Raw genomic sequence first — 22112 nt, 5'->3', positions numbered from 1 at the left:
CAACTGAACAAACTACATGTTACAAATGCGCTGACCCTTCCTAAGCTGCTCCCTTTTTTACTGCCTGAGAAGGCGGGCTATAGACCCATGAAATGTGGTGCAACATTGTCGGAGCGAACAACAAATTTTGTTTTTGGCTAATACTGACATTGTGAGTCTTCAATGGGGCGGTAAGTCCACCACTGCCTCCCTTTTTAAACTATTTTAAATACCATATATACTCAAATACAAGTCAACCTCGTGTATAAATCGACTCCAATATTCAGCCCTCTTAAGGTGGATTTTTTATTGACTCAAGTATAAGTCTACCCAGCAAAGTTAATAGCTGCACTTGGGGATCAGGATTGGGGAGTATGGGGACGAGGAGAGATTAATGACTGCACTGCATTCAGTATTGCAGCCATTAACCCCTCCTGACCCTTAAGTGTAGCCAATACCTCCTCCGGGCTCCCAAGTGCAGCAATTATCCACCCCCCTTCCTGCAGCCCAGTATTTCCCCCCTGCCCCTTTCCTTGTTAATTGTGGCCAGGACTTTAAGACCTGTGTTGTCTTGGCATATCCTTTATCAAGAAAGTGTCACTTAGCACTAGGTAAATTGCCACAAATGAGAATGTCACTATTAGTACACACATTACTCAGTGTTGCCCGTGACGCTTGTATAAGTCGACCCCTATACTTTTATGAAGTGAATCAGACCTAAATTTCTAGACTTATACTCAAGTATATACAGTATATTTTATCCTGCATTGGTGCCTCTGAATTGCTAGTACTCATCCACTGCTAAGTGTAGAGAGTCCAGCGGCACTTATGATCCTGTGCTGGGTTTGTAATGCTTCCTTTTTACAGATTCTTGTACATTGTCCAACCATCTCACTCTAGGCCTCCTACCTCAGGGTCTCACTCCAGCTTTTCTTCTCACAAACGCGTTCTTGGGACGTCCATCTGCTCCCACCCGTACATGATGGCCAAACCAGCTCAGGTGTGCCCACTACAGGGACCACCTTCAATTCACATTGTACATATGAGTTACTACCACTCTTTTCTTGATTTACTGACAGCACTTCTTCTATACAGCATCTTCATAAGTCTGGTCCTCCTACAGTGTTTTGTTTCTTAAAGCCCAAAACTTGGAGACACAAGTAAAAAAAAAGATACAAAGGTATCTTAGGGCTTGTGATCACTTTTTAACTTGAGTCACTAAAAATGATTGGTCATCTTTTTAGGTGCCTTTTTCAAGTGTGTACAGGAGTCCTTGACACCCACTGACTGCTTTGAAAACCATGCCCAATCACTGTTATTACCTGCCACTGTCACTGGCAGTAGACTCCCATTTGTCCTGCCCTCTCCGTAGACACTGTACTGAGCTTACATGCGAGCTGTGGGCTTGTACAGAAAAATGCCTTCTGAAACAATTATTATTTTAGTGACAGTTATTGAAAGTGTGTTCCTAGCTTACTGGCTGAAGACTTTTGCAGTAAGCACTGAGCAATCAACTGTATTTTTATGAAGCGTGACTGGTTGCTGCTGGATTCTTCCCACACATTATTTTTGCTTCTTAAACCTGTTCCTAGAACATAAATTATTACAAGTTGTTATTTGTAGTCATTTAGTTTCAGGTGTTTTGTATTGCAGTCTTTTTTTCCCCAGGGGGGATGGGGGGGATCTTGAGGGGGGGGGGGGTGTAAGAAGTTTTATACTGGGGTATCATGAGCCCCACATCCCAATCTGTCATGTTTGTACCTCTTATTAAGCAGACATGTCTGAATTCATAATTTGTCATCTGCAGCTCCGCTTGGCCAGGCTGTAAGCCCCTTTTACAAGATTGGCACCGTTTTTGGCCTCATACCTTCATACCATGGCTTGCTCCACCAAGACACACAACAAAATGTTGACATTAGCGGAGTGGAAAAAGAAGTAGCGAGTCTCCGTTAATTATAGCAACAGAATTTATTTCCATCTTACTCACACAAATCCGGCTCCAACTTTACTTTGCTTACCCCCTGCCTGCAGCTTGTATACCGAACACGTTTTATGAGGACTCAGCAAAGTCTTGTCCTCAGTCATAATTCATTTTCACTCCTTCTCTGCAGGCGTGGCATCTACTGGCAACTCAGCCACACAAAGACTCTCTCTTATATATGCACTCGCCGGCCTTAACAAATACAATCTGCTTATTAATTTAAAAACGAGTATTTATAGCAGGAAGGAACCCATTTAGTGATAAAACCCACACAAACATGTATCTATCATCTATCTACCTACCCAGAGCCAGAGAATGCAAGTCATGGGGCCTCCCAGCAAAACTTTGAAGGAATCCCCTATTATTGATATCTCATTATTATTTGTATTTAGTATTTATATAGCGCCAACATCTTCCACAGCGCTGCACAGAGTATATAGTCTTGTCACTTAACTATGCCTCAGAGGGGCTCACAATCTAATCCCTGCCACAGTCCTATATCTATGTATGTATGTATCAAAGTCTGGGTCCAATTTAGGGGGAAGCCAATTCACTTATTTATATGCTTTTTTTTAGCTTTAATGCCACTGGGAATTTGAGCGGCAGCAGGGTGAGCGTCATACGGCTCATCCTACGCCCAGCTCACCGGCGGCATAACTATACGTATGCTTCTGCCACAGCTACCACCCATGGCTTCACCCACTGCAACCATAAGATGAATGGATGAGTAGTCAAGAGGGTTTAGCTTTTTGTTTGATTTCAGCTGACCATACACATATTGATTTTTCTGCCCAATTCGGTCACCATGTTTGAATCTAGCAAACATCTTTTTCCACCAGCATAACCAACTGATTCACTTTTGATTGATTTTGAACCATTTATCAATGGAAAGTGTGATTTGTTGTTCACTGTATGAGGCACTGGACAGGGCAGTGGGGATCGATCACTATCAGATCAAATTGCAATAAAAAATAAATTAATCGCCTGCTTTTTTATCCTTAGCTTTAATGGTGTCATTAAACGTAATGTCAAATCTATTAAAAAATGTCTAAAGTAAAAAAACGAAACAAAAAAAATAAATAAATAATAATCTGAACATTTGTATAGCACTTTTCTCCTATCGAACGCAAAGCGCTCAAGAGCTGCAGCCACTGGGACGTGCTCAAGAGGCCACCCTGCAGTGCTAGGAAGTCTTGCCCTGAACTCCTTACTGAATAGGTACTGACCCTAGCCAGGATTTCGAACCCTGGTCTCCCATGTCAAAGGTGGTGCCCTTAACCAGTACACTATCCAGCCACTGCCATGTAGGATCATGGCCAGTATGCCAACTCAATGGACCCCCAACCCACCAAACCTGGCACCCATTCTCACCTTAACCCTCCGCTATAAGTGTCTAACATTCCCCCAGTAGGTGTCCAAAACTATCCTCAAGACCCTGGCACCCAAACAACTGATAGTTGTAGCTGATCGTTTAAAACCATTCATTACTATGTAATAATGCGCTCAAATCACCGCTTGGTCACCCGATTACCATAATAAGATTGTGGTACCCGATTGACCTGATCCCGTTCTACAGTAGTTTATATGTTTGTGACCATGCAGCAGACAACCATGTGGTCATAAACCCAGGTAAAATACTGTGTATGAGGAAGACTTGGCAGAAGCTGAAGCTAGGTGGACATCTTCAGGACAGTTAGGGCTGGGCCGAGGCAGAGTCAAGAGAGGCTCCAGCCTCAGGGTGCAGTGTAGGAGGGGATGCACAACTCACACAGATATCATTCCCCTATTGTGTTCGAAGCAAAGAGAAATAAGAAAAGGAGATACATGGCAGTGACTGCAAACCAGATAACTAGACTATAAGGTCTTGGGGGCCCTGGGGCACCTCTTAGACTAATAGCTATCAGTATGTGACAGCTGGGGTGGGAGGGATGGAGGGGCCCATTTGGTGCCTCAGCCTTGGTTGCTGGAGGTCCTTGTCCCGCCTCTGAGGACAGCGTGAATCTTTGATGTCCAGGGCAGGGCCGAGGCAGATGCGAGAGAGGCTCCAGCCTCAGGGCGCAAGTGTAGGAGGGGGCGCACAACTCACTCAGCTCTCATTCCCCTATTGTGTTTGAAGCAGAGAGAAATACTGTAAGAAGAGGGGATACACGGCAGTAACTATAAGCCAGATAACTAGAGATTAAGGTGTTGGGGGCCCTGGGGCACCGACTTAGACTAATAGTAAAAAGTATGTGACGGCTGGGGTGGGAGGGATGGAGGGGCGCATTTGGTGCCTCACCCTTGGGTGCTGGAGGACCTTGTCCCCACTCTGTTGATGTCACATGGATCTCTATGATGTCACGAACATCAGCAGGAAGCTGCTTTACAGACTCCTGTGTATTTCTGCAGCATAGCCATCTTCTGTGCAGAAGCCACCGGCGATAAGAGTGCCATATATTTGTCTTCAGTGATCGGTGCAGCTGCACAGGCTTAACGAGCGTGTGGTATTTATGATCTGCAGAGTTTACTGCTGATCGTGTCACATTAACAGAACATTTTGTTCTTTTTATATAAGTGGAAGATGATTTTTATTTGTTTGTTTCATGTTTGAAGAACGCCCTTTGTTCACACATGGTGTGTTATGCAGAGAATTCATAGAAGCGTTTCCTCAATGTGTGCTCGAAAGTCCAGGGAGAAGTGTCTCTATATTAACCCCGTGCTCAATACTTTAAATATGTAGATAGTGGCTGCAAAGATCTTGCGCTGCATGATGCTTCAGAGAAAAGATATGCGATGTACATGAATACATATTTGAAGTTATGCCTTCATTTTTATAACGCCCACACCGCAACCATAGCAACAGGACGCTGTCTAGTTCTGAAAGGACCCCTGCCCTCAAACTAGCGTTCACTTCATACTGAGCCACTGCAGCAAAGGAAAACTGCCTCATTCAACTGATTCTCCAACCTACTTGGCAATACACTCACTGAACTGGTGCTAATAAATTCCACTCCAAAGCAAAACCCCACTAGCGGAGATAGTCACATGATATTGGAGAGCATCAAAATCAGATCAACTTTGTCTGTGCTGGCAAATGCAAGCTATCCCCATCACTTCATTATAGTGACAGTAACGGCTGTTTCACATGAGCTGCTGGCTTGACGTTCACTAGGGATAGCCAATGAGATGCAAATAATTCGAGTTGATGCAGCATTATGCAAATTTTGCAGCTTTAAAATGAACCAATCAAATCCTGCTGAGGTAAAATTCCATTGGTCCATTGTCAAACTGCATATATTTTTGCATACAAAATGTGCATAATCCTGCATCATCTCAAAATTATTTGCATTTTATTGACCATCTCTATTCACTTCCACTTTGTCTCTTGCAACCACAAACTGCTCCTACTTAAAAACAATGGGAGACCATCAGTTAGAACTGCAATGTAAACACTGGGGCTAAACATTCAGATCAATTTGTATATGTGTTTCTTGGGGCTGTCTAAATAAAAAATGTTTTATATATATATATATATATATATATATATATATATATATATATATATATATATATATATATATATATATATATATATATATATATATATATATATATACACACAGTATATGCCCTAGTAGCTGCAGTTCAAGCGCTTTGAGTCCGCCAGGAGAGAAATGCAATATAAAATCTGCCACCTCCAGCCCCCTAGACCCTGTGCCATCCAAATGCCTCCGTCCTCACTTCCCTGTTCTGGCTCCTGTCCTCACCACTCTGTTTAACCTCTCCCTCTCTACGGGTACCTTCCCCTCTGACTTCAAACAGGCCACTGTACTTCCCCTACTTAAAAAACCCTCACTAGACCCCTCACTTCCATCCAGCTACCGTCCTATCTCCTTACTCCCTTTTGCATCTAAACTCCTAGAGCGTTTAGTCCACCAACGCATGACCCATTACCTTGACTCCTACTCCCTATTTGATCCCCTACAATCAGGATTTCGGCCAGGTCACTCCACCGAGACTGCCCTCACCAAGGTCGTCAATGACCTCACGCTTGCCAAGGCCGAAGGAAAATACACTATCCTTCTCCTCCTAGACCTCTCATCTGCATTCGACACTGTTGATCACTCCCTGCTACTCCAGTCACTGCAATCTGTGGGTATCCAAGACCGTGCCCTAGCATGGTTTTCCTCCTACCTCTCAAATCGCTCCTTCAAGACCTCCTTCAATGGTTCCTCCTCAACCTCCTTCCCACTTTCAGTTGGGGTCCCCCAAGGCTCTGTTCTTGGTCCCCTGCTGTTTTCCATTTACACCGCCTCCATAGGAAAACTCATCTCCTCTCTGGGTTTCAACTATCACCTATATGCAGATGACACCCAGATTTACCTCCATACCACTGACCTCTCCACCACCACCATGGAGAAGGTATCCTCTGGTCTCTCAGCTATTTCATCGTGGATGTCTGCCAGGTTCCTAAAATTAAACCTGGATAAGACTGAGCTCCTAATCTTCCCGCCCCGTGCTGCTTCACCCCCCACTGACCTCTATGTCACTGTCAATGGCACAATCATTCATCCAACCACACAAGCCCGCTGCCTGGGTGTCACCCTAGACTCGGCCCTCTCCTTCACCTCCCACATCCAAACCGTAGCTAGAGCCTGCTATTTCCACTTACGCAACATCTCCAAGATCCGGCCTTTCCTGACCCCAGACACTACCAAACTCCTTGTCCATGCCCTCATCATCTCCCGCCTGGACTACTGCAACTCCCTCTTGTCAGGCCTTCCTCAAAACCGCATCGCCCCCCTAAAATCCATCATGAACGCAGCAGCCAGACTCATCTACTCCTCCCACCGCTCTGTCTCCACAACTCCCCTACGCAAATCCCTTCATTGGCTTCCAATTCACTTCAGAATCAACTTCAAGATCCTATGTTTGGCATACAAATCCTTACACAAGTCCTGCCCAACCTACATCTCTGACCTGGTCAGCAGATATACACCTGGCCGCCCACTTCGCTCCTCCAACGACCTCCTCTTAACCACCCCACGCATCTCGCACTCCCATGCCAGACTGCAGGACTTCACTAGAGCTGCCCCTATCCTGTGGAACTCTCTCCCGCTGCCCATCAGGCTTGCTCCCACCTTCAACACCTTCAAAAAAGCACTCAAAACTCACTTCTTCAAGGAGGCCTACATCAACTCGACACTACCCTAATCCTTTCTGCCAATAACTTCTTGATGCACCCCCTCCTTTTGTGTCACCAGCCCCTCCCTCTAGATTGTAAGCCTTTGGCAGGGCCCTCTTCCCTTGTGTATCATACTTGACTGTGTGCACTTTACCCAGAATTTGGAACTGGTAATTTTTTACCACTACCATTCCAGTTTATGATCTGGCATTGTACTATTATCTGCATTGTGTTGTGTATCTTATTGCTATTACCTGTATTGTTGTATCTATGGTCCGTTACCTGTATTGTTCTGTCAACCCTGTTATCATTGTCTGTAAGCCTATTTATTGTACAGCGCTGCGTAATATGTTGGCGCTATATAAATCTAATAAATAATAATAATAATAATAATAATAAATACTCAGGTAAATAAAAGGTGCAGCTGTGGAGGATTTAATGATATAACTGATGAAGAAATACATAAGCTTCTATGGACAGCATTTCTTCCAGCCTCCTTTGATTGCTGTGTGCTCTCATGATATTCAGGCTATGCAGAACAACCAGAGTTTTCCTTATGAGCCTTGTGCACTTAATTCAGTAAAGCTGCTGTGACTAGCAAATACTGTAAATCACCATTGGTTGGTGTACTTACAAAACATGGGATTTATGTCACCTCCCAGCTCACATATTACACAGTATAATCTTTCCAAATATGAGTTCAACAAAATGCTTGTTTTACATAGCAAATGCATAGCCAATGGGCTGCTAATTTTCATACTGAGAAGAAACATTAAAGGCTGCTGGTAATCCATTCTTTTTTCCCTAAGATCGGGGTAAACACACAACAGCTAGTGATGGTAATGTCTAGGAGAACTCATGGAGAAGCATGTGATCAGTTTGGTCAGGTGATAGATATGTAAGTCTCTGATTTGCCAGTCATGATCATGTGTTAAAGCAGGATGCGATCACAGCAAATCAGAGCTTTGCAAATCTATCAGATGATCAAAATGATCACATGCTTCTCTATGAGTTCTCCTAGACTCGACCATCACAAATTACGAGCCGTCCACCAGCCGACAATAATCAACCTTCTCAATGGAAGACCCACACTAAAGAAGGCAGAGAAATCAAACACAACACACACAAACTTAATAAAAGAATAACTAGTGGGAATTGCATGTTTTTACAGATGACATCATGTTTATTTTCATTTTTTTTTACAATCTTCATTTTTGTTCCCGTTGTACTCTTCTGCATAAATTAACAGAATAGCATATTTTGCAAATGTCCAAGCATTATTTGTGTTTCTGCCGTGGAAAGCCCTTGTTTGTGTATGCCTAGTTATTCTTAGTTATAGAAGGTAATGGTCTGTTTATGAATGTATAATCCATACTGCTTTTCCTCGGAACTTGTTAATCAGTAACAAGAACAGCTTCTTTCATATAGGTGAAATGGCAGAGCGATGATGCTTTATCCGCAGCAGCGATGGTCTAACCAGCTACATTTTGTCTTCTTCTCTCCCGCAGAATGTAAATGGTATTAAGTACCATGCCAAGAACGGCCACCGAACACAAATACGAGTCCGGAAACCCTTCAAATGCCGTTGCGGCAAGAGTTACAAGACAGCTCAGGGCCTCCGTCATCACACAATCAATTTCCATCCTCCCGTCTCTGCGGACATCATCAGGAAAATGCAGCAATAAAAGCTGGAGACATCTGTGCCAAGAAACCCTCACCAGCAGATGAGAATTTAATAATAGCCAACTTCCCATTCCATTTCTCTATTTTGGGGGGTTATTTTCAGTTCTGTTGTCTTTGGGGAGAAGGGGAAGCTCAGAGGTTGTACGGAACCTCAGTGCATACTTTAATGGACGGATTCCAGTTGCTTGGAATGGTCTGATAAAGTGTGTGGACCCCAATGCACAGTGGATTTAGCATTCTGCTTCATGAGCAGTGTTGTGTCTGTACAGAGAAAGCCAGTGCCGTCACTATCATGCCATACTGACATGCCACTAGTGGTTGATGTTTGGACAGTCTAAATGGTTGTTGACCATTTTCTATGGAAGATAGGTACTTTATATAGAGAAAAGACACATGTTTTTTCATACCTTGCCAACATTAATGATCAGACCCTTTCTGTTCCTGTAATAAGGTGCTACAAGAGTAATAGGAGGACACATTGTACAGGGGAGACGCATGGTCCTCTCTCCCCTTGCTAAAATCATCATAGTCAATCATAAAGTGCTGATCAGTGTTATGTGAAGGGCAGGACGGATCCTGTCAGTGAAACATACAGGCAGTGATGGGCATGTCTAGGAGAACTCATGGAGAAGCATGTGATTTCTTTGATTAGCTGATAGATTTGCAAAGATTTGGTTTGCTGTGATCACATCCTGCTTTAGCACATGATCATGACTAGCAAATCAGAGACTTATATATCTATCATCTGACTAAACTGATCACATGCTGCTCCATGAGTGCTCCTAGACATGACCATAACTACATACAGGCCTTGTGTAGACAAGGGAGTCAGGAGAGCATAGGAACTGAAGGAATATTGGTCTAGTTTTACAAACAAGGGAGGGATTAGCGTTCTGTCATTTGTAATCAATGACTGTTTATCTTTGATACTAGGGCTTTATTAAATACATAATATTGTGCAGAGAGCAATAAGATGCTGTAATCAAGAGCAACCAAACAGCTGCTTTAAAAAGTTTAGGCTAGTAACCAATTCAGGGCCGGTCCTTCCATGAAGTCACGCTGCAGCTTTGTCACAGGGGGGTGACATCACACAAGGGTACAATATTGCCTCACCAACTTGCCGCCTGGAGGTGCAGACTCTGGCTCAGGAATACAGAATTTGCCTCTCTACTGATTCTCAAGTCCTTTTTAGGAAAGAAAAAAATGTCCACAATTGGTCATGGATTAGTCTAGCATTGCAAGCAAATTCTAGAACCAAGGACATGCATAACAGTACAGAGGATAGCAACATTCGTTCATAGTTACCAAACAGATCTGTCTGGATGTGCTGACGTTCATAAACCAAATACAGTGACAGAGTATCTGGTTATTGCCATAGAGTATTCACAGTGTGTGGTAATCTGTAACAGCCAATCAGAAATCTGTTCATTGTAATCAGAACAGTAATATATGAATTCTGATTGGTTGATATGAATCATTTCGTTTGTATACTGCTCCTTGCCTTCTTTAATGGCACATTCTTCCCTAATGTGTTGACATTTGCACTTTGAGAATTATCTTTGTACGTACATGAAGTATATTTTCTGCAGGTAACTGTAGAATTATCTAGGCATTAGTGTAATTAGACAAAGGAAATATAAGCTATCGCTGGACACTGTTTCTTTTTTAAAGTTATCAGCTTATGCTCAAAATGACATAACTATAGATCTAACCATGGTAAAGCATTATAGATGTTGCTGCTCTTCAGGTTTAGGGCCCTTTCACACAACTCAGTTGCATTGCGATAAAACCGCAATATGACCAAAAGTCGCACCACGAATTACCATTGCGGTGGGACTCTATAGTAAGGCATACAGTACAATTAAAGTATGCTTCACTGACACTGTAAACACATGGCATGCCGTGCGTTACTGCGTTCGGACCCCCACACCGCGCTAGATGTAGAACGCCCTATAGTAATATCATTGTAATGCGTTGCAACGCAGTGATGTTGGTTGTGACGCAACGCAATGGAGTTAGCGTGAAAGGGCCCTTATTTATGGCAATTCTGAGGCAGGAGGCTGGATAAGACCAGACTCCAGTCATGTGCTCCCCCCCCCCCCCCCCAACCGTCAAACACACACACACACACACACATACACTCGGCTAAAGAACAAGTATTGCACACAGAAAGATAGTGTATTTCCAAATACACGGTGGTGTTGTTGTGGATTGCACGCTCGCCGTGCAGCTGGCTCCCTGGTTCAAATTTTAGCCAGGCACTATGTGCAAGGAAGTGTGTATGTTTTCCCTGTGTCTGTGTGGGTTTCCTCTGGGCACTCTGATTTCCTCCTTCATCCCAAAACATACAGATACGTTTATTAGCTGCCCCCTAAAATTGGCCTTAGACTATGATGGATGCATGACTAAGGTATGGATGTTGGCCCTTTATAAATACTATGTAATAGTAATAATTATAAGAAAATACCCACTGTTCTGAGCAGAAAGGTGCCCAGCCTGTCTGATGGAGGTGGACATCCATACATCGTCTCTGGGGAGGCTACTGCTTCACTATGGAAGCAGAATCTGGTCAAAGCATGGCATACCCTGCCTGATGGGACATTTTACCCCAATTAATTCTCTACAATTTTCATAATTAGTACTAAAATGAGTAGAAGAAGAAAAGTGAACAAACAAAATTACAAAAGATGGCCCAGCCTATGTTGCCTTATCCCAACTCTGGACCTGTAGGTGGCTCTGGAAAACCTTTGCTCATATTTATTGATGTTGGGATGAGCATCCAGTATATTCAAACATCCGAGCAGGTCCAGGGTCCATTTTTCCTCTTTTTACCCTTAAAATAGCAGGGCAATCCAGAGTGACCTTATGCCAGATTTGACTTGGTGGCCGTGATAATGGTAGGGTTGCAGTGTATACAGGTTTCCCAATCTCTTTCCAGCACTGGTTTGGCAACACACCATATAAAGAACGCTGGGCCCAGTTTATAAAGATTCTGATCATCTCCTCACCAGACAAGTTGCACTATTTCTGCTGAAATAACGCTATCGTTAAGATCACCATATTTATTAAAATGTCAATCCGCAAAATTGATCGTCAATTCTATAAGACATCACCACGGATCTGTGATTAACACTTTTCTGTCACAATAACTGGATAACTGTGGCGAGCAAAAAAAAAGTGTAGAGCAAAAAAATGATTTGTATTTGTTCTATACTTCCTTAAAATTGGTTCTGGAGATGGAGTTCTGCTTTAAACCAGTAACAGAACCTATTTGAAGGAATGTAGCAGTGAATGGGACATAAAGGCTACCATCTTTATTCCCTTGAATTATTACTGAGCAGTGCAGATCAGACATTGTGATGGCTGAATATAGGAATGAGGCTTGGTTCCCACATAAATCTGTACATTTCTGGTCCAGTCCTGTCAGTTGTGCATGAGTTTTCTATCAGTTTTACCTGACAGGATTGGAACTGTACACCTTGTATGTGTGAACACAGCCACAGAAAACTGATACAAAACTGACAGGACTGGACTGGAAATGTACAGCTTTTATGTGTGAACCCAGCCATAGAAAACTCACACAAAATTGATGCCAACTGTCAAATACTGTCAGGACAGGCCTGGGCACCTTTCATGTGTGAACCCAGCCTGAGAGACTACTGAAGGTCCGCACCACAGCTAAACAACTGCAATTTAAAATGTAGAAGGGAATAAAGTGGCAGGCTCTGTCTATTCTTGTCACTTGGTTTCCTTTAAAGAACAGAGCAATTAGCCAACAAACCCTAATGTTCTAAAGCAGGGGTCTCAAACTCGTGGGCCATTTGCGGCCCTTGATACAATATTTTGTGGCCCTCGCTGGCAAAAGCTTCCTTATAGTTCGCTTCAGTGCTCCCAAGTAATCCGCTGCATCCCCGCCGCTAAACGAGGGCTGCAGAGCCCCCAAATCGCCCGGGGGGCAATCCGCCGGCATTTCCTGGAAGGGGCAGAGCTTTCAGCTTCAGCTCTGCCCCTCCTGACGTCAATCGCCGCACGGATCGCCGCCTCTCCCCGCCCCTCTCTGTGAAGGAAGAGTGAGAGGGGCGGGCAGAGGCAGCGATGCACCACGATTGTGAAATTCCTTATGCGGCCCAGCCTCATCCTGACTTGGCCTCCTGCGGCCCCCAGGTAAATTGAGTTTGAGACCCCTGTTCTAAAGCATAGAAACCAATCAAATTAGGGATTGTAGACTCCCACAGGAGCATTGATGTTTAATATAGGAAAGCACACAAATATCAGAAATCCACTATCCTGAAAGAATTGCCATGTTTCCTGACTAACGGCACTCATCTTGCTTTATTGAAGTAACTCATTATCAGAGGAACATGCAGGCTGCCATTGTTGTCCCCTGAAAATGTTTGTAGATCATGTAAATCTATTGGAAAAGGTACAGTGATCAATCGATATCTAATTAAAGGAATGGATTGCTGGGTTCAGCCAGCTCCACATCATGTTAAGATTGAATTAAATTTTATTCATCTTATTTAAGCAAACGTAGCCATTTACATAACTCTTACCTAAATATTGTTGATAAAACATATGATATTCTTTCCTTTCTGCTTGAGTCCTGGGGATTCTAGTGCTGGATATCTATGAAAATGCCTAGGCACTGGGAAAGCAAGGGAGGCTATTTCCCTGGTAGGGGCACAAACAATAATAAAAACAGGAAGTGAAGGTAAAAATAACCTATTGTACCACAGAAAGGAATACAATTCTGACATTCTAATAATGCCTAACTCTGATCAAAACTTAAAGGGACACTGGCGCGAAAATAAACTTATGAGATAATTAATTGTATGTGTAGTACGGATAATCAATAGAACATTAATAGCAAAGAAAACAGTCTCATATTTTTATTTCCAGTTATGAAACAGTTTTTTAATAACATTGCATCATTCTATCATTTGCGGTTTACAAACAACACTTTGTATTTAAACTATAAAACAGAGCAGAGCAAACGGCCCTTTGAACTTTCCTGCAGTAAAACCTTAAACAATCAAAAAACAGTGAGAGACAGGTTGAGATAAGTGCTTCAGAAAACAGGACTCTCTTGCAGAGCTCAGAGAAGCTCTTTTGCATAGATAACTAAACTTTCTTCACTCTTTCTGTACTGGAAAACAAGATGAGACTCTCCTTTGCTGCTGATGTTCTATTTCTGAGCTGTACTACTTATACAATTCATTATATCATACGTTTATTTTCGCTTCAGATTTGCTTGATAAAAAAAAAAAAATACAACGCATACAGTTCTTGATTACACTGAATCTAATGTAAGCCTACACATGTTAAGATCTATACCCATTCCTATCTAGACTTAATAGATAATGAAATGAGATTGCTACATGTGGCCAGATTTAGGGGCCACTGACAGTGTATGTTTTCTACACGTCTGGGTGGGAGCACAGGTGTATTAATGGAACATTATTTCACTAGTGACTCTGTAATGAGGAGTGGAAAATTTGCGGTCACCGGTTTCTGAAGGTTGGCTATGGGAACACTGTCCAGCAGTAACTGTGCTACCATTATTATAAGGACAGGCATACTAGAGATCACCGATAAGAGGAAGTATGTTAAATGTGACTTCCTGAACAGAAAAAGAAAAAATAGTTTTAACCCCTTGAGTTCTACTTGATTATGGACTTTGTTTTCTCTTTATGGCCACCTGTGGGTGACGTCTGGTATTGCAGCACTACCAAATAATTGTACTAGAGTCTCATTGTGTTGGCATTATCAAACTTCAGTTCTCATAATGTATAAAGCAGAGGGATAAGCATGCGTTTCTGGTGAGTTATCTGAATAAGAGAAGGGGGGTCCATTTCGTTATCCCCGTAACTGAATCACGGAAAGATCTTTTAGCCTGAAATCTCCAAATCAAGCATTCCAGATAGAACTCTGAACCTGAAAAGCTCAAGATAAATTGGGTCTTATTGTGGCTGATTCTTTGTTTTAGCACATTGGTCCTGCCACGTCTTCTTATGACAGGTGCCTAATGTGCATTAAATACCAAATTCTCACCACATGCAGACTCGTTAACCTGCCTTACTTGTTGGGGCCATGGCACAAAGGCAATATGGCGTTCAGCAATGCTCGTCACCAGTGGGCAATGGCCTGGATGCGTTTATATTACGGTGGTGGGCCACAACACGCCTTAGTAGCTGGAACAGACAATACCATCACGGCTATGGAAACAGCTATATTACTATAGCTATTAGCAGTTGACATCTCCCGCCATTGTAATAGGAATGCCTATAGGCGATTACTCACTGGTGATTGTGCCATAAGCCCGGAAATTCACCATGTGTCATGGCCCTTAGCTCAGTATATTTGGTATTAGTTGCATAGGTAATGGAAATATAAATAAGAATGTTTAACATATTATAAGAAAAAATATTTTCATACTTAGATAACATACATAGAAAGGTTGTGCTTGTTATTGTTTTCCTATTATCTTGCTTATCCTATTTTTGTTACCATTTAAAAGTGCTCAAAATTTTTGTATGCAACTTGCAAACAAAGGTCAAATATTGTGTTGAGATTGTGACACTGTGTCCCACGGGGGCCACAGGAAGAGGGAAATGTCATTTGTGGCCAACTCACTTTAGTGAACGAGGTTGCCAATACGATGTCCTAATTGTTTATGAAGTTGAGAGTGTTACTATTGGGTGTAAAGTTTACTCCACGCCAGGGAAGCTATCTTTACTTCTAACTGGGTGGACAAGACACACATAAAATAATATTATGGTATTTACAGCTCCATGTAATTGGATTTAGCATACGAAGCTGACAAACAGCTGCTGAAAAACGTGCTCCCTTTAGTAAAGGATTGCTTTATCACTGAAGAAGCATGAATTATGGTTATATTATTTCAAGCAGCATTGCAAGTTTGAACAACAATGGAATTAATGTAGATTTTTTGGGGGAATGTTGGTCCCTAATGGCCAGACTTGTATGGAAGCAAGAGTGTTGTCCAGTAGTAATAACCAAGATTTGAGGGTGTCTAGTCCATACATTTCATGATAGAATATTCTACGGAATATTCTTCCATCTCTGATAGAGAAGAATTTAGCAGCTGCATTCAGACGGCCTGCTTGGACACAAAATTCCTCTTGCTCATCTTACTTCCATAACGCCAAGAAAATTGCTCCACCGTCTCTCTGTTGTACGAAAGAGGGCTAGGATTGCCACCTAATAAATCCAAGTCATGTTCGTAGATTCGGCTATATTCCCTTAATACTGGATACACACCATGAGTTTCCGCGTCGAATGCGTCCGTCGATACGCGTCAATTATTTCCGAGCATTTCCTAACGAATTTCGATGATTTTTAGGTCGATTGCCATGTAAAGTATGGCAAATCAACCTAACGATCCATCGAAGCTTGAATCGGACATGTCGGAAATAATCGAATCGACGCGTATCGACGGCCGCATCGAACGCGGAAACGCATGGTGTGTATCCAGCATAACTCAGATAAGCCATGCTGATAAGACTCAATGCTCACTGGAAGTCCAAACCCTTTGTTATTGGTTTTGGATAGAGTAAAGAGGGACCTGTTGTGGCCTTCTTGGGTTGTGTGACTGATGCATACCTTACACTTCCTGCTCTAGTGACCATATGAGACAGGAGGTGCGAGGAAATAAATCACTGTCTCAGGCTCTTCCTCATTGTACAAAAGACATTATTCTGCACTATCCACAACTGAAAGTTATAGCCAGAGTTGGGCATCAATGTTTGCACTGTTCGTAATCCTAAGCTATTGGGAGTCATGTGCTGGTCACATGATTATATTATGTAAGAGAGAGGAAGCTTTATGTTAGAAAGCTACACACCTCCAGGCTGTAGGCAGCATGACATCTCATGTGCATTTATGTCACAAAGAAGCAGCTGGATCTGCATTCAGGCTTACAAAACATCATTGATGGTATTATTGGATGGTGAAAGCCATTAAGTAGTGCTGATACATGACCTGTACCAGTTTTTTACGGTGTGTCTTCAGTGCTGTATAAATGTTGTAGGAATAACATTTACTTAATATTGTAGACCCGTGGTAACTTGCTGCTGCTGAGTACATCTGTAGCGTGCTGTTGTTGCTCCATTTTCCAGGCTCTACCCAGAATTCCTGCACTGCCCTCCCCCAGTATGCTTTGTTTTTGAGTCGCATTTACTTTCGGTTTAGTTCAGCATCACGAATGCCGGATTTTCTATCCAGCATTTACTGCAAACCGGTAAATAAAATGAGGACTAGAGTTCCAGTCAACCACTGTACAATGTTTACAGCATAGTGTAGTAGATGTCCCTCACCCTCAGCTTGACAATCTCTCACACACACTCACCCAGTTTAAGCCCTTCCCAGAGCCTTCAGTTTCCATTCTTCTCAGGAACATTGAAGTATTGATCCAGACCTTAGGCCACACCCACAAGTATCCTTTGTTGTTACAAACATGCAGTGCTGCCTCTAGTATTAGTATTATTATTATTTTAGTAAATTTTGGAAGGTCTCCATTTTGACATGGAGGCATATAAAGCACTTTGTAGTTCTCAATTGCCAACAAAGCTCATGCTTTCTGCAATGCCAATAATTTGAGGTTATCTGACCCCTAAATTTGACACATTGAAAGGAGACTCTGACATTGGGTGGGATTTGAAGAGATTCTCCTTTTGATGTTTATACTGGACTATTTGTAAACATTTATTTTTACTTTTCTTTCCTTTTTGACTGCCTTGTACTGTTCATTTCATTCCAGACGGAGTTATTGGTTTAGCAGCCTTACAGGTCACCTCAGTGAGCCAGCCAAGATGCATATTGTGAGCCAAGTGTGTGTGCTGCATGTGCTGGAGGTAAACTCACTTCACCTGACTTCCATTAACGTGTCTGGATCATGCCTTGCTTGTGTAATGAGAGGCCTACAGTAATCTTTACAAATGACAGAGATTAACTGCTACAGATTCTGATAGGGTAATTCTGAATAGACACGCCTCTACAGACATTACTGAACAGCCACTTAAGGAAGATGGGGGGGGGGCGGAGTGTGTGTGAAGGTCCTCCACCTTATGTCTATGGTTTCTTGCTAAGGCCAGGGAGGTTTCATGCTATTCTCTATGCAATGCTCCTTGTGTGGCTATGCAATGCAGGTGAGTGTGCATCTTACAGACACGTGTTGTAACACTGGCCCCATTTCACTATAGTGGACAGCACTGCGCTGTGCATGGTAGCGCATGCAGCAGTGCAATGTCATAAAGCACTACTGCACAGTGCCTAAGTGCACCCGTCTGATGTCCCTGTGTGTCACACACAGATGCTTTGCTGCAATCAGCTCAGCAATGTGACAATGTATGCGCCTGAGGCAGACACAAGAAGCTTGTGTATACCCGTTATTTCCTATTCTGTGCAGGGATCAAATAAAGCATGTAACTTATACAAGCCACTAAAGATGAAGCAACAAAATAAACAGAGTTTAGGGTTTTGGGGTTTGTTTTTTTGTTTTTTTTGGGGAGGGGGTCCAAAACTGGCCATAGGCCACATTCACACTGGAGCTTTTTGTCAGCACTTTGCTGATTACCAGCGTTAGACAAAACGACATGCCAATGAATTTCAATGAAACTATTCACACTGCAGCACTGCGATTTATATAAACCGCAAACACGCTGCATGTAGCATTTTTAGAGCAATCGCAATGAGATTATCGTTTCTAGACCAAAAGCACAGTAGTCGTACAATCGCTAAAAAAAAATAGCATCACAAATGGCAAATGCTGGGCGATTGCGTTTTGCTATTGCAAGTGTGAACTGGCCCCGTAAACTTGCCATGTAATTGCAATATGCATTTGTTTTGATGAAGGAAATGTGATCCATTTGCAATGCAGAGGTTGGTACATGCCTATGCAAATTGTGTGGGCAGTGCTGTCACAAGCAGCAACATGCATATAGTGGACTCGCCCAAAGCTGAAACTGGATCATGCAACAGACCCACCTATCGCTGCTGTAAGTTACATTTTTTTAACATGTCATGACCTACAGCAACCAGTCATATGTGCGGAACTACTTAGCCTAATGCATTATTTATATGAGGCAGGGAACACACTTGTCTTTCAGTTTTCTGCGCGCGTTTTTCTGCACACCAAGTGTTTCTATGCAGGAAAACGCGCACGTTTTTTCACAGCAACTGATGTAATTGATAGAGAAAACTGACAAAATGTGCAGAATCATCATGCAGAATATCAGTCAGAGTTCTCAGTTTTTCTGTGCAGAAAACGCGCACGAAAACAGTCAAGTGCGTTCCCTGCCTGACACTTACTTCACCTAAGCCACTGATCTGAAAACTTGGCTTTCCAGCTGTTAAGGAACTACAAGTCCCACAATGCATTGCAGGAGTCTGACAGCCACAGTCATGATTCATAAAGGCAAGTGCATTTTGGGACTCGTAGTTTCTATCAGCTAGAGAGCCAAGTTTGCAGATCACTGATTAGCTAAGAACTATATGAGTTGTCTGTTCAGTTATGACTGACAGCAACTGATTCAGTGTGAAGACTTTGAAAAATATAACAAATTGTCCAGTGGTTCCCCTACCCAGTACTACTAACATCACTTGCCAGTGACTCTTTTTATGTAAAACGTAAGCCCAATATTTAACACATCACCTGCTGTAAACATCATTTCACAATAGGCAAAAATAACAGACCGTCGCTGGTATTTGCAAATACTATGTTGTGTCAGTAAAATAAAATAGAATACAAATTTCCTCTGGTGATGGTATAAATAAAAATCTCTAATTTAATGGGCTGGCATTTAATTCACTAGGAACCAAAGTTGTGAAAATGTACAGGCTTGTGTTAAATCCCTGCAAGTTTCAAAGACTAGGCAAGAAAAGCTTTCGGGGGGGGGGGGGTTTGGCTAATGTTAGTCAATGGGCTGATGCACACCAGAGCAGCTCGTTTTGCCCCCCAAACGCAAACTCGGGGGCTGCAGCATTTTTGAGATTTCTAAAGAGTTTCTGCCTCAATGTAAAGTATAGGAAAGTTGAAAAATGCTAGATCAAACCGGTTTTCCAAGCGTTTTTGTTACAGAAGCTGTTCAGTTACAGCTTTACTGTAACAAAATATAAAATCTGCTACACAAAAACGCTAGGCAGGTTTAGAAAATCTAAGCATGCCTAGAATCACTCTCAAAAACCGCTTCAAAAACCGCTAGCGTTTACAGATCCGCTGTTTTTTGGTGTGTTCTGGCCCTCACTCAGTTTAGGCCATTGTTCCTCAGGTCTCAAACCACTCTGTGCTCCATTTCACTGTGCTGGCTGATCCAGACATGGCGATGAAAGGACAAGCATTATACAGCAAACCCTTTTTGGCTATTTGTTATCTGCCTCATGGTTGGCAGCCCTGCAAGGAAACAAAAACTCATATATCTTTTCTGGCAATGTACTTTATATTCCGGGCAGGATGTTTGCTCCATAGCTAAACAGTTGTAAAATAATATCATTGTTGCATGTAAATTCTTTTCAGCTATAAAACTGAAATTCCAGTTTCTATTTACCTACTCAGTGTGACAGTATTATTAAACAGGTAAGGATGGGACTATTTTGTTACATTGTGTATAGTGAATGTATTGTACTGTGTCTGTGAAAAGTGTGTTTAAATTATATTTTCCTATGTTTTGTCGGGGAAAGAGTACGTGTGAAGGTGACAGGGGGCTTTACATTTTCAAACAGAAGGCAAATTAAGGAATCAAGAACTCCTGTCAAAGCTGCTTATAAATGTAAATCAAAGTAAAGAATAAACTGCCTCTGACTGAGAACAAGTACAAGAGCCTCATTATTTTTTCCTTGTAGTTTTAAAGGTGATAAGAGTGGCATACAGACTCATAAAAGCACGCTGAGAGGGAAACTGTACACACAATATGCACCTAATAATCACTCAGGAAATAAAATTCTGTCTCTGGGAACTTTCATTGGATTGGGTACTGAATAAGAATTTATTGTCCATTTAAATGTACCTGAGGTGATGTGACATGATCAGATAGATAAAAGTGTATGTACACTACAAAACATTAATAACCAGGCTGTTTTACTTGTTTATTTTCCTGCCTGAAAGAGTTCATTTCTAGGCATAGAAGTGACGGGAACATAGTAAGCATTGCTGATAAGAAAATTACAGCGATAAAAGTTTTCCTGGCAGAATACAACTTCTGAGGTCAGGGAGAGATAAAATACATGAACTATTGACCTTTTTCTAACTCTGGGACACTTAATAGGCTGCCACTAATTAGAGATAGTAAAACATTCAACCTACTTTGTAAATGTTTAAGGCTGGTTTCACACCAGGATGTTGCGTTAGAGGTGAAGTTAAGGTCGCATAACGTGCCCCTAACGCAACGCCTGGTGGTGTTGGAGCAGGACGCTACCAAGAGCCGCGTTACATGCAGCTCTTGGTGCGCCTGCTCTGTCGGAGGCACTGCGGAGACCACGTGAGCGGAGCTCTCTGCATCACGTGGTCCCGCCAGCCAATCAGCGGCCGCTCCAAGAAGAAAACACTGCAAGTGCAGTGAATATTAAAGTAGCCATGTGCCTGGCTACGTAGCGGCCTCTCCCCGCCTCCTCTCCGCCTCCAGAATAAAAAAACCCCACCCGTACTGAGCATGTGCAAGCAGTCTAACGCGGCTCTGCCGCTTAGAAAGTACTGCATGCAGTACGTTGTCTGGTGGCGCAGCGTTACTATGTAACGCAACGTGGGCACTGTGAACAGCCCATTGATTTTTCATTGCTGTGCACTGGGCTGCGTTACAGGCTGCTCTAACGTGCGCCTGTAACGTCCCACTGTGAAACCAGCCTAAATATAAAAGAAAACCATGGGATACTTAACCCTTTCTGGACCAGCACCCTCTGCCCCCTTAAGGACCAGAGGGTGCTGGTCCCGTAAATCGCCGCTTCCCGATGAATCGCCGCAATGATCCGCCGCTCTGTCCTCGCCGCAGGCTGCTCTCTCTGCCGTCGCTATGACGGCAGAGCGCTGTGCGCCGGTCTGGATCCGCTTTCATTGGCTCCTGACCCTGTCACTCCATGTAAGCCAATGAGAGCGGCTTACATGAATGACAGGGCCAGGAGCCAATGAAAACGGCTCCTGCCCGGCTCACAGTGCTCTGCTGTCATAGAGGCGGCAGGGCAGCAACGAGCGGCGGGGGCAGAGCGGGCCGAGCGGCGGAGACGGGCAGGGGCGCGTGGTCAATGGGACGTAGAGTTTACGTCCGGTCAGGACCGCAGCGCCCCCTGCCCGACGTA

General features: G+C 43.0%; 1 protein-coding gene across 4 annotated transcripts in view; it reads left to right on the top strand.

Moving 5' to 3' along the window:
• JAZF1 (JAZF zinc finger 1) overlaps window positions 1–20635 on the top strand; it is a 417486-nt gene extending 396851 nt beyond the window's left edge. For all 4 annotated transcript variants that reach the window (XM_068236061.1, XM_068236062.1, XM_068236063.1 and 1 more), the window contains one exon: window positions 8633–20635. In XM_068236061.1, coding sequence (XP_068092162.1) covers window positions 8633–8809 — 177 coding nt within the window. In that variant the 3' untranslated portion in view covers window positions 8810–20635. The remainder of the gene's footprint in view (window positions 1–8632) is intronic.
• The last annotated feature ends 1477 nt before the right edge of the window (window positions 20636–22112 follow it).

This window comes from Hyperolius riggenbachi, chromosome 5 (genome assembly GCF_040937935.1).
Source record: "Hyperolius riggenbachi isolate aHypRig1 chromosome 5, aHypRig1.pri, whole genome shotgun sequence".
Taxonomy (NCBI): domain Eukaryota; kingdom Metazoa; phylum Chordata; class Amphibia; order Anura; family Hyperoliidae; genus Hyperolius; species Hyperolius riggenbachi.
Note: the sequence above shows the minus strand (reverse complement) of the source record. Positions and strands in the feature narration are given on the sequence as shown.